Genomic DNA, 13,901 nt, shown 5'->3' with positions numbered 1-13,901 from the left:
CACATGCTAGTACTGTTTAATTTTGCTGCAGATGTTTAAAAACACAATGTTTTGGCGTCTTTTTAAATGACTTCTTTGGTGCTGGTATTTGGTGACATGTGCAGGAGCTGATAAGCCAGGCTGCTCAGATACTGGGCTCAGTGGACTTCTTGGGCAATCCCATGGGCTTGCTAAATGATGTCACAGAGGGCATGTCCGAACTCATCAAGTATGGAAACGTAGGAGGCCTGATCCGCAATGTAACACATGGGGTCTCCAACTCAGCAGCTAAGGTAATGCTCTGAATCTTGTTGATTAGGCCTTAATACACTGTATGTCCAACAGTATGTGGACACCTGACCATCACACCCATTTTTGATGCATCACTCATCCATATATGTGAACCTTTCCCAAACTGTTGCCACAAAGTTGGAAGCAGACAATTGTCTAGAATGTCTTTGTACGCTGTAGCATTAAGATTTCAATTCACTGGAACTAAGAGGCCCAAACCTGTTCCAGCATGACAATTCACTTGTGCATAAAGCGATGTCCATGAAGACATGGTTTGCCGAGGTTGCTGTGGAAGAACTCGAGTGCCCTGCACAGAGCCCTGACCTCAACCCCTCTGAACACCTTTGGGATGAATTGTAAAGCTGACTGCATGCAAGGGCGTATTGCCCAACGTCAGTGCCCAACCTCGCTAATGCTCTCGTGGGTGAATGGTCAAATCCTCACAGCCAAAATCTAGTGGAAAGCCTTCCCAGAAGAGTGGAGGTTAATATAACACCAAAAGGCGGACCTAATTTTAAATAAAACATTTGTCCATAAAGTATATGTTTTCCCAAACATTCAAGCTCTTTAGCCATCCCACTTTTACGTAGTGATTCTTAACTGCTTTTATGTTTGATTCTAGTTTTTCATAGTATTGTCTTTTGTGGCTGTTGTACTAGCTTACAAAGAGCACAGTCAGTTCAGTCTCTGCTTACAAAGCAATTGTAAGGTTTTTGAAACGGAACATTAATTCATCATCTTTTGTGGTGGTGTTTTTGGCTTGTATTCAGTGCTAGGTTGGAATCTCAAGTTGTTTTGTTTGCTAAGTGGCTATTAAAACAACATTTCTCTGAGTTATTATTTGGAGGGAAAAGATGTAACAGCTGAGAAAGTTCATACCATTGCTTTGTTCATAAACCTGAGTATTGCAAGTTGATTCATTTAATATGCATTATAGATTGTAGTAACGCCTTTAAACAACTAGGCAAAGGACACAAAGGGGTTTTTGCTCTCATATTATGAGCACAATACCAAAAATGCATACTGTATGTGTCTATGCAACTCCAATATTTGGAGCATCTGAACTATTAAATACTTAATATATTACAAATATACATTTATGAAGCTTTGTTCATTTGTTCATGAAGCTTTGTTTTATTTACTGTATCAGGGCCTAAATACAATTTTGTAGTCCTCACCAACTTCTATAAACAAACAGATATCCTCAGGTGACACAAAATAAAACAAAAGAGATCAGCATTCAGAAACCGGGTGGGGGGGAAAATAAGTACACACTTCCACAGTCATTAAGAAGGTGATTAGCAGCCAGGTGTTACTAATGAAATGCACAAGATTAGTTGATCATCAAGAAGTATCACTACCTCTATAAAAGCACTCAGTTGTGTGTGTCTTAGGGATGAAACGGTTACCAGTTTCACGATAAAATTCCCCGACGGTTAGTATTACCGTGTCACATTTAATTATCATTAAAACTATGTGCGATTATCGTGATTTGTAAAACTCGCGGTAAATGCTGTCCACACAGTCCCAGCATGAGTCTAACACAGGCGCAGCATGCAACATTTTTTTGAGCGTGAAAATGGACGTAACAATTAAAAACCGAACGCGTCTGCTCAATTCAGCATGAGCCGAATGACTTGGAGTCTCAGCACAGATCAGCAGGAGTCAGATTTCATTTATCACGTGACAAAAGTGAGGTGAGCTGACTGACAGGAACAGTGAGGTGAGCTGACTGACAAGATGATGGTGGAAGATTTGGTTTAATATAAGTGAGTTTGCCATTGTACTGTTTTGTTGTTGTGTTTTCATTAAAAATAATAATGAACCCACCATTAAAGCAACTGCTGCCCCCGAGTTGCTGCTAATTCAAAAGCGAAAGTGAAATGCGCACGGCCGCACAGGCATTTATAAGCGAAAACAGCGAAATACTATACGCATTTACATGTATCTCACAGCATCTAGAGTCATTATTAGCTCAGCTATGACGGGTCTCATTTGCTTATTGCTCTGACAGACTGGTGTTGCAGCAGATGGTGTGTACGGTAGTTGTGTGTGGTCAGACCAAAGTCCTGCTCCAGCCTGTGTATCCACTCCTGTAGCCAGCTCCCAGTATGTCTGATTAAGTCCAGGTCTCTCAGTGGCAGCCAGTTCCCAGTCAGCTAGCCCGTCTGAGTTTCCTTTTAGTCCTCCCCTCCTGGTTTACTGTTCTGGCCAGGAGAGCATGCTGAGAAAGCAGGCTTTATCATCGACTCCTACCATAACTTATACATTCCTGCAGTAGTTTCTTCTCACTAATAACCAAAGCACAGAAATGGTTTCCGGTTCATTAGGCCGATCCAGATTGTTTGTTTTCCTGAACATGTGCTATAATAATCTGAAACCAATGAACCAGAAAAAAAAATTAAGGAAAGAAGAGAGAAGACCAGGCGATGTACCTGGGAAGAGTGTTTCGACCCGTTCTTAATTCTTTTTGTTGCCACGGGCAAATTTTCATAACGAAATAAAATTTTATGACTCCCTGTACACATATTTCCAAGAACGGGTCAAATAAAATGTTTTGCCAAGGCCTTCCCCTACCTCATAAAAATTGCATGCTGTAATTTTCAATAGGGGAAAATCTTTAAAAGCATTTAAGAGCTTTTGATAATGGGTCCAAGAGTCTTTAGTTTTATGTACCTAGGAATACTGTAGTCATTTTGTTTTCCTTTTAAATGTTTTAAAAAACTTTTTTTTCTGTTATGTGTAGTAAATTTTTTGTAACTTGCTAGGAAGACCAAGACATTCAAGTATTCCTTCAACTACATTGTGGACCACCACCATTATCAAGTATGCATCTATGCAGCTATGCTTCTGCCATTATAGAACACTTTGACCATTGTGTTCCTGTGAATCTGTGGCATATTACATTTCCACTGGTTGCTTTAAGCGTACTTAATAACCCGGAAACCTTAACTCTTGAATAGTTTCACCATCTTTACCTCATATGTGTTCTTAGCTCTGATTGCTGCACCCTGTGAACAAGTTTATGACAGTCACACTTTGGCCGGATCCCACACACACACACAGAGTTCCTGTTCCCTAACTAAACTAAAGGAACTAATGGTTTGAGCAGGGAGATGGGAGGGCCGTAAACTTGAAAGCATTCTCCCCTTGCTCACCCTCCCCCCAGATTCAGATCTGGTAAGTGTATTGGTTTAGTTTCACAGCAGAGCTTAAAAAAGACAGAGGAGTAGGAGGAGAGAATTGGAGCTGGCCTTCAGTTGAACTCACCAGGGACTTTGCTGGGAGAGGTCATCCCAAGTTCATGCCTGGCTCCTGCCGGAACTCTGTAGAATGTGCCTGTGTTTACCCAGCGCTCAGGCTGCAGTAGGGAGCTCTCTCAGCCTGTAACACAAACCCACTTCCAGGAGGCACCTGCTGGGGATTGGGGGGTTTGTGGGGGGGGGGGGGCTTTGGGTAAAGTCAGATCAACTGTGCTGAGAGGGTGGGAAGCCACCCCACTAGACAAATTACTGCCTGATATATTTGACAGCTGAATGAGGCACCGTGAAAAATCAGCATCATCATAGCTCAGCATCGGAGGGGGATAGTGCTATGAGAAGAAGCACTCCACTGGTGCAGTAAATGTTTTCCTTGTCATGGGTTACTTAATGTCATGAAAGATGGATGCGTCATTTATCTTCTGAACGTTTAACAGAGTGCAGACTGTATTTTTCATCAATTACTTAGAATCGCAAAGTCTTACTCTAATGTCCTACCAAAAGCCATACAAAAAAAGAGTAGAACTTCTGCTGTGTATACTACTGGACAGAAAAAAAATGCATTTTGAATGTGTGACTGAATGAAACCCCTTTCTGGGTCATGTGTACAGAAGGACCTTTGACTAAGACAAATGAGTTATCAATCACTTCACACTGGGAGCCACAATAAGTCATTGATGGTGTCCAAAGCAGACTGTCCACGCCTTAGGGACCCTGCAGGAGGCTTTTAACAGGCTGAAAGGGCCTATGTTGGCATCACAACTGCTTGTTACTTTAACAGACAAGCTCTTGAATGGAATGAAGATTTATTGAGACATGAATTGAAAATCACGTCACCTTTTTGAGTGGCTTGAATTTGTCAGGGCAAACATTCACATTAAGAGCATCCAACTGACAGTTTTGAGATTTATGTTTGTAAGATGTTGCGGGTAAAAGCAACTCAAAAGCTGACGTGATTTTGGGAAATTGACTAGTTCTGAGAGTTGATAAATTGTACCACAGTGTGCTAGCGTTCAGGGAATTGTGCAAATCTAAAACAGTGCAGTACTGACGGCTTACGCCTTTCCAAAAAAGCACACTTGGACTATTTCGCTTGTGTAACAGTATTTGTAGATATATGTTCAGTTTTGAGAAGAATTATTTGGAGTGCAATTGTAAAGATTTCCCTTTGAGGCAAAATGTCCTCCTCAGAAACTGGGCAAAGCTATTAGGTTTAGTACCACAGAGGCTGCAGTCACCAAAACAAACTTTTTCATTGAAGTTTTTCTGGCTAGCAGTAGAATTATTCACTAGCAATTGGAAATCAGTGCTCTTATTTGTCGTTGTAAAAGTACAGTGAAATGTCATTCTGCTACTTTCCAAGTATGATGCTTAGTGAGAAATGCACTGATGGAAAATAGCAGAGCAGAGTTACAGTTGCAAGCAAAATTATTCAAACCCATTGCAAATCAGGTTTATTGTCACAATTGGCTTTCAGCTGTTTGCAATGAACAAATCAAACAAAAGCAATTGCAATAGTTTAAACAATTAATGCTTCAAGTGTTTTCCACAAATATAACTGAAAATGCAACTTCTATTCAACCCCTTCATGGCAGGCATTTTTAGTACTTAGTAGAGCACCCTTTTGCTGTTATGACCTGCTGCAGACCAGATGCATAGCTTCTGGCAGCATTCCTGAAGAATCTTAGCCCATTTCTTATGAGCAATGGCCTCCAGTTCAGTAATATTCTTGGGTTCGCGTGCTGCAACCGCCTTCTACAAATCCCACCAGAGATTTTCGATGGGGTTCAAGTCAGGTGACTGTGATGGCCCTGTAGAATCTTCCAGGACAACTTCTGCAACCAAGCCTTGGTGGAATTTGAGGTATGCTTGAGATCATTGTCCTGTTGGACGGTACAATAACGCCCAAGCTTCAGCTTCCTCACAGACGACATGAGTTTTTCTAGGATTTCTACATGCATCAATGAATCCATCTTGCCTTCCACATGCTGCAGGTTTTCCAGTACCAGAGGATGCAAAGCAGCCCCAGAGCATCACAGAACCACCACCATGCTTGACTATGGACAGAGTGTTCTTTCTTCGTTCTTCTTCCTCCAGACATACTGCTGATCCATCATGCTGAAAAGTTTCATTGCTCCACAGAACAGAATCCCAAAACACGTGTGGCTTATTTATATGATTTTTAGTCGACTTTTCTTGTGCTTTTGGGTCAGTAGTGGTGTACATCTTGGAGTTATGGCATGGAAATTTTCTGCGTTTGGTACGTGCCATACTGTGCTCACTGAAACCTCAGTGCCTGTTACTACAAAGTCTTTTACCTTATTACCAGGTCTTTTGCAGTCACTCGAGGATTTTGCACAACCTGCCTTCTCAGAAATCTGGTTGCAGCCATTAATAGCTTCCTTTTCTGCCCTGTCCAGGTATTTTGTGCATTTTCTAACCTTAGCCAGTTCAGGTATTTCATGTGGTCCAGCTCAAGCACACCTGGTGCAACTAATTTAGCCCTTGATTAGTTGCATCAGGTATGCTTGAGACAAGACCTGTTTTGCATAAATGTGTACTTTTGTAATGGGATTCTATTCAGGGGATTAAATAATTTTGAAACTATTTATATTATAAGTTGCATTTTCAGTTGAATTTGGGGAAATCACTGGAAGCATTCGTTGTGTTGCTATTTCAGTTGCTTTAGTTTGATTTGTTCATTGCAAACATCTGAAAGTCTGTAAATTTTGACAATAAACCTGATTTGCAATGGGGGTTGAATAAATTTGATTGCAACTGTGTCATTGCTAGCTTGCTAACATTTTAGCTAATTTAGCTGGACAAAGATATTGTGGAGTTGCAAACTACTTCTAAACAACTTCTGTTTAACCCATTAATGAAATCATTCCAGTGCAAAATCTTGACAAATGATGCATGCACTGAATTTTAATGTAGGAAATTCTGTCCAGTCCATGTTAGGAGTTACCAATAATACTACTGTTACTGGTACGTAATGGTTAAGTAGTTTGTCTGTAGGGTTGTTGGTTCTTTTCAATCTGTATTTTCTACGTTGATAGAACTCTGAAGTAGAAGAGGAGTAGAATATAAATAATTAGCTGTCATGTGTGTTCCTATCCCTGCGTTCTAATTGGCATACTACCCGTATTGCACGCTACATAAATAGTAATAATAAATAGTGTCCGAGATGAGAATTAGTTTGTCCCAGATCGTAATATGTTGAAATGAGTATCCCAAAGGTACCTAAATTGTCGACTGTTTTTGTTAGATTTTCGAAGTGTGGACCCATGGACACTTTTTCAGCTAATATTGCCCACAACATATTGTGCGATGGAGTTTCATGACCGTTTGCTTTGCTGAATTCAAGGATGCATTTTAGAGAAATGTAAAAGAAATTGTGGAAAAAATAAATCAAGGGAATGATAAATGATATAGTTTAAATTATATAAGGAATAATGAATGAAGAAAATCTGAAATGCAGTGAGGAGTTTGTTTACGGTGACAGTGCTCTCTTCCGGGCAACAACGTTCTCTTCCATTACACAATGTATTATTATGTTCCAGTACTTACTTACTCTTGTACTACGCACTCAAAAGTATGTACTTTGTCTTCATGAATAGAAATATATAGTATAAGTATGCCAATTGGGACCCAGGGTATGACTTTTTCACATATGGCTCTTATACAACATGCCTGCATTCGACAGTGGAGACTGGGCTATGAATAAAGGAGGATGATAAGCATAGGTTTCTAAGCAGAGAATTTCAATCAGTTTGGACAGTGTTGGTTTTGCTAAATCACTCGTATTACCTTCCTTAAAAGCAAAGTTTTTATTGCACTTGACCGTGAGCATTTTCTCATTCACTCTACTATGCTGCCACACCTTTTGATCTTTTTGTGTTCCCTGCCATTCTTTGTCTGAAGTTTTGTGTGTGTGTGTGTGTGTGTGTGTGTGTGTGTGTGGGTGTGTGTGTGTGTGTGTATGTGTGTGTGTGTTTAAACCTATTGTGTTACCCCGCCCCTTGAGAGAACATGAAGAAAAAGCTATATATGCTACTTTAGCCTATGTGCTACTTTCTTACTTGGCAAATTATTAAGCAGCAATGTAAACCCATTATCCTCTGACCTTATCAAAACTCCAGGTTTTGTTTCTTTAAAACCACTCCCTGCTTGAGAACGCTTTATTTATTTTTGTGCTATAACAAACATTTGGATGCTTTTTCCTAAAAATGTGTTCCCTTCCTCCTGTTTATGCTAATCATGTATCCAGATATCTTGTAATTCTACATGGACAGGATCTACATCTACAATATGGACATTGTTCTCAAGGGATACATGTCTTCACAGCCTTCCCTCTGTTTTCCATACAGCAAACTATAGAGTGTAAATGGCAACTAAACAGCTCTTTATAAGTAAATAGACAAAGCAATAATCTCCTTTATAACCAGATAGACTGCGCCATAACTGTTCTGTGAAAGTCGCCACTGGTTCTCCCCAGTCTGAATGCTAATCTGAGATTCACTCTGGTTTTGTTTATAGATAAATCTCCTATAACTTGTTCATCTGTTGTTTTGGGGTTGTTGTTTTTTTTTTGCAGTTTGCTGGTACCCTTTCAGATGGACTTGGGAAGACCATGGACCATCGGCACCAGAGCGAGCGAGAGTACATTCGTTATCATGGCGCGACCAGCGGGGAGCACTTAGTGGCAGGCATTCATGGGCTTGCTCATGGTATGTTAATATGGCATGGTTTTTCAGCATGTTCACACTGATACTGCAGGTGAGTTGTATTGAGTTGTATTTTGTATCATGCAGGTATTATTGGTGGCTTGACTAGTGTGATCACATCCACCGTGGAAGGAGTGAAGACGGAGGGTGGCGTAACCGGCTTTTTCTCGGGTCTAGGCAAGGGCCTGGTTGGGACAGTGACCAAGCCAGTGGCAGGGGCATTAGATTTTGCCTCAGAGACAGCACAGACCGTTAGAGACATGGCCAGTCTGAGCAACCACAGGTGAAGTTCAAAATCAGACACTATATAAGTCATCACCCACACACACGCCTACACTGCCTTTCCCTCTCTTTTGTGGTTTCATAATGTTTACAGCATTCTGGGCGGTGGTGTGAACTCTCCATAAACACCAGATGTACCTATAAATCCCACCTGCCTTTTAATTAGTTTTCTTTGGTGTGGTTTCCCTTTTAACGAACTCAGCCTAATGATTCGCACCACCACACAAAAGCACTCAAATCGTGCCTGCTCGCTGGTTTAAGAGCCTTCCCTCTGGGTGTGACCCCCCACCTCTGGTTCCAACACTGCCGTACCTGAGCTTTTATGAGGGGGCCCAAGAGCAGCTCCTATTACACAGAGTGTCTGGTGTGTAAAGCCATTTGTTCTGCATTTGCCTATGTATATGTGAGGCAGCCAGGCTTCGGCGGGAAGCGGACTCACTGTGCAGAGTGTTTGTAGCTTTTCTGGTCCAACTGGAGAAGGAATGAGAGCGTTTCCTGCCCTCCAACCCTGTGTGTTTGTGTGTGGGCGTGTATGTGTGTGTGGGGGACCTGCTGGTGAACTGTGCAGTGGGGAGCTGGGGAGGGTTGGGGGGAGCATTTGGAGCGTGCCTGCCACAGTGCGGCGAGGAGTTCAGCCAGAGTTCACACCAAAAATGTGCTGGATTCATGGGTCACAGTGGACATTGACTGCTAGTACACTCAAAAACACACTCGCAGGTACAACAATTTTTCATTCTCTTATTGTTTTTATGGATACGTACACACTAAAGGACCGTATACATCAGTTCTATATTTCAGATTCCAAACACAATAGTCCCCATTAAACTTCCTTTCAGGCTTATATAATTGCTAGGCTAAAGAATTTTGTGGTTTATTTGTGTACAAACAATGCTGTGAATTAGATGAGAAGCTCACAGGGAATTGTTTATTAATACAGGGTCCTCTGTAGTGCAACAGTCCCATTACATCTACATGCCCTGTCTGATCACAAACAGGAAATAAACAAGTAAATGAGAAGCAGACTGGAGAAGGCGAAGAGTAGTGCAACTGTCCACACGCATCCATTGCTCTTTTGCCCTGCTGGTGAACTCTCGCTCCTTCATCTCTCAGCCACCCCCTATCCACCACCCCCTGTCCCGCACAAACACACACACATACACACACATTCATATATACACACCCTCATCACTTCACTATGCAATCCAGGCAGCCTTCCAGAGCCAGCTCAGTTACAATCCCGAAACAAAGCAGGGAAGTGCTGGAGGGGCAGCTGCAGGGGCCCAGTCTCAGGCCAAATAAGCACCTTCTCCAAGCTCATAACTGTCAGTTATGTTTGAAAAGCATGTCGCTTCCTTTATTCCTGCACAGCATATGAAATTCTCATTGTGGTTGCCTGTGAACTTGCTTTACTTCGCTGATGGAGGCATTGCTTGGATGTGGCTCCGGTTCCTTCTCAGGCTTCTGATTAGATAGTTATGTGTCTTTTCTCTACTGATTATGCGAGGTCATGTTTAAATATTATATTATAATACACTCTACATACCTGAAGAGGAATGTTGAGTTAGATTGAAGAGATGGGACTGGGTTTTTCCCTAGATAAACATGACAAGAGCCGCACATCCAAATGAGATTTCTGTCATAACACACAGACCACCACTGCATCACTAAAAATATTTAATTTCACTTCATTTAAAAAAAAAAAAAAAAGAACCTTGTGAATTATTTTCATAGTAATGACAATGAGGTTGCCTATAATCTTCTTTCTTTCTTTCTTTCATTTATCATTTACTGCCTTGTTCAGTCCTGATTCTTGCAGCTAGCAAATAAATTCAATTCAGCAAATTTCAGTTCAGTTCAATTTTATTTGTATAGCGCTTTTAACAATGGACATTGTCGCAAACATTGGACATTCCGGATATAAATGATAAATTTATCCCTAATGAGCAAGCCAGAGGTGATAGTGACGAGGAAAAACTCCCTGAGATGATATGAGGAAGAAACCTTGAGAGGAACCTGACTCACAACCATCTAATTTCCCTTCTAGAACTGTATAGTATATAGTCAAAAAGTGCAGTTGTGTAATCAGGAACCTATGAGCAACTTATGAATATGAGCATCAGAATTTTTTCTGAATTTAACATAAAGTCTAATTAGTTGAAGTTATAAACTGATCACTTATTTTCAGTCATGTTCAGTGCTTCAAAATTATTAAAAAGTAAGTTGGAAAGTTATTTAATAGTTAAGTCTAAAAATAAAATCCATAACAACTATGATTATTAATCTTTCACATGGTGCACAATAAATTCACAAGATTCCAAGAAGCACTAATTCTACCTTTTAAAAGGACCTATTTAAATGAAGTTTAAATAAAGTTGTTCCAGAGAGTAATCTGGAGATAATTTGACAGAGCTTGATGCCCAGTAGTTCACCTCACCTGATCATGTGGGTGTGGCATGGTGTGCTGAAAGAAACACCTCTTCTGTACTACTGGATTACTCTCAGGCTTCGCCCTCAACTCTGCTGCTCATGCTTTTTCTCGGAAGTGAACATGAAGTAAAGACTGTTTGTTTGCACCCATTGACAGCTGATTGGCTGGACTCCAGCCCTGAGCCTGACCTGGAGTTGAACTCTATTGTTCCAGCAGCACAATCGAGCGTAGGGCATTATGTGCAAGTGCCTTTTAGAGCGATGGGTGAGGCTGGAGAGGGAGAAGTTAGAAGTCTCATTGGATATTCACGGCAGATCTCATGACTTATGGTTATGATTATGATCCATGTCTCCGAGAGACGGCCAAGGACATGTGGAAATGTTGGTTTCTCATAAAAATAATTTATAAAAAAAATTCCTCAGATAACACTTGACTGACACATCAAATGTTGGTTTAATCTTGTTGATGAGCTGTTTTTCTAAACCTTCTTTAAACAGTTCTATTAACAGTTTTAGAATTTTCGAGCTTATTATATACACCTTGTATTTTCCCAGGTCTACCACAGCCTCTTTTTGTAAGCCAAGTCTGTCTTCTGGTTTTCAATTCATTGAGATCAGTGAGACTGGTTCCTGTTATCAGTCTTTTTCCCCAATTAATAATTTAACAAAAGGTCAGATCTTTACCAAAAGCCATCCTTATTTGTGCTTTTTCCCCTTGTGCCTTTCATTCAGACCTCCGGTTTAGATTAGCAGCAGCAACTGCAGAAATGCAGGGCACAGTTTAAACAAAACAGAGAAGCGAAACACACTGGCGTCTTTGTGAATCAACTGGAAACCATCAGCTCTAATCAAATGACTGTGAGCCCAGATTTAAGCCAGATGTAGGAATTTCAGTTCAGCCTGCGGTGGCAGCCAAGGAGAGGGTCAATCTTAGGAGAAGTGATACTCGGGTTTTGCCTTGACATTGGAACCACTTGTCCTGTTTGACCTAAACCGTGCTGTTTTAGAGGCCTACTGAAAATGAACTGTGCTGTTCGTCTGATCACGTGTTTAGCTGTGGGAGCTAAAAGGCACACAATTTTACTTGTTATTCATAAGTCAAACAAGACTGAAAGAAATGATTGTGATCATTGAGATGTTCAGATCTTTATAGAGCTTTATATCAGCACCTTGTCTAGAAGTGCTTGCTCTTTAATTTCGGCTCGCTAGACCTCTGCTTTCGGCAACAGTATGTGTTTGAATGTATAAACAGCATCTCACAAAGGGGTATTGTGAACTATAATGGAGGTCAAGCAAAATATTGTTCTGTTTGTACAATGTTCATTTTGATCACTTGCTCAAAATCAGATTTAGCCTTTATGAGACTAGGCATCCTTCTTTATGAAGCTTACATTCTTCCAAGGTTAGATCTCTTATTTACTCTCACAGTGTGTATCCAATCACAGTAATACTGGTGCATTCATACCGGTGTGTGTGTGTGTGTGTGTGTGTTTGTGTGTGTGTTAGGCTGAGTGTACAGCGGGTGAGAAAACCCCGCTGCTGTAAGGGCCCTCAGGGTCTGCTGCCCCGCTTCTCCGCCAAGCAGGCCGATGGACAGGAGCAACTCTTTCACCTCACAGATAACATCCACTCTGAATAGTAAGTATGCAGCTCAAATTTCTCCTACATCCACAGAATCACGTTTATTTATCGTCTTATGTGACTTATAATATACAATCTGCAGTTAAGAAATGCATGCTAAATTATAAACCGGCAGAACAGTGTATTTTTTTCTTTTGTCTGGATCACAGACAATGCACTTTATTGCCTGCCTTCAAGGTACTTGGTATGATGTGCAATTTTACAGTCCTGGAACAGAGACAGAAAAAAAAAATCGGCACTTTCTTTACCCCACCTTTATTTTTAAATAAATGAAAAAAACTGCAGAATTCAGGCAATTGAAGATGTCTGACAAACGAGAGCATGCAGCAGCTTCAGGTGGTTCGGGACTTTGCTTCTGTGCTTGTAGCTGAGCCAAGATAGGTGTTTTCTTCCTCTGTGGGATAATCCATCCAAATCAGCGCCCCTCCTGTAGCCCAGCTGACCTCTCTCCCCTCAGAGGTGCCACAAAAACCATTATTCTCTCCAGTACATCCCCAGACTTCCTCACACAGCCACGCTTTTCCTTTGCTAGAATCACTGCCTCAGTAGTGTATTACATATGTGTAGTCACCTGTTATTATAATATTAATTCTGAATTTGCACCAGGCAAAATTACAGGCATGAACAATATGTTACAAAAAGAAGGTTTTATGATTGTCTGGTGTGTTAACAGAAAGGAAAAAGCAGTAGAGGGTGTTGAATTCATTACAGTGTATTGCTTGCCAGAAATATTCAAGGGCATCTGGTTGAGACTAAAGGTTTCCACTGGGACTGGGATGCAACAAAAAAAGTCACATGAGTGGGAGGTTTTTACTTTTATTAGGGCATGAGTGTACGGTCAGATGCATATCTTGTGGGACAAAGACCATGTTAACATAAATGTGTGGTGGTCTATAGTAACTGCATAATCTGGGTCACAGTGCTTTAAATTATGCTAATGGTTTGTTTATATTCTGGGATATAGAACCAACTAAATTCATTACATTCCCATGCACATCAGAGCCAGATGCACTGGGCTGCCTCACCTAATCAACATAATCAAAAAAAATTGATGATTAAAAAATATTCGGCAACAAATTTCATTATGGATTAGTTGGACTGTGTTGTATCCACAGCCTGCTTTATGTCACTTCATTTAGACATTGTATGGATGGAAAACTTTACACCCACTCTATGCTGCAGGCTTCTTGCTATAACTTCCGTTTTCTTCTGAGTTCTAGTGTAATTTATCAAACTTTCATTTGTGGTAATATGAGAGAATTGGGAAGCTTGATATCCCATGTTGAATGATTAG

General features: G+C 40.8%; 1 protein-coding gene across 6 annotated transcripts in view; it reads left to right on the top strand.

Moving 5' to 3' along the window:
• Positions 1-13,901, top strand: part of vps13d (vacuolar protein sorting 13 homolog D) — a 55,611-nt gene that overhangs the window by 37,821 nt on the left and 3,889 nt on the right. For all 6 annotated transcript variants that reach the window (XM_053642813.1, XM_053642812.1, XM_053642808.1 and 3 more), the window contains 4 exons: positions 105-272; positions 8,128-8,260; positions 8,345-8,540; positions 12,473-12,604. In XM_053642813.1, the coding sequence (XP_053498788.1) occupies positions 105-272; positions 8,128-8,260; positions 8,345-8,540; positions 12,473-12,604 (629 nt within the window). The remainder of the gene's footprint in view (positions 1-104; positions 273-8,127; positions 8,261-8,344; positions 8,541-12,472; positions 12,605-13,901) is intronic.

This window comes from Ictalurus furcatus, chromosome 15 (assembly GCF_023375685.1).
Source record: "Ictalurus furcatus strain D&B chromosome 15, Billie_1.0, whole genome shotgun sequence".
Classification (NCBI taxonomy): Eukaryota; Metazoa; Chordata; class Actinopteri; order Siluriformes; family Ictaluridae; genus Ictalurus; species Ictalurus furcatus.
The sequence above is the reverse complement of the archived record's forward strand: the minus strand, read 5'-3'. Positions and strand labels throughout refer to the sequence as shown.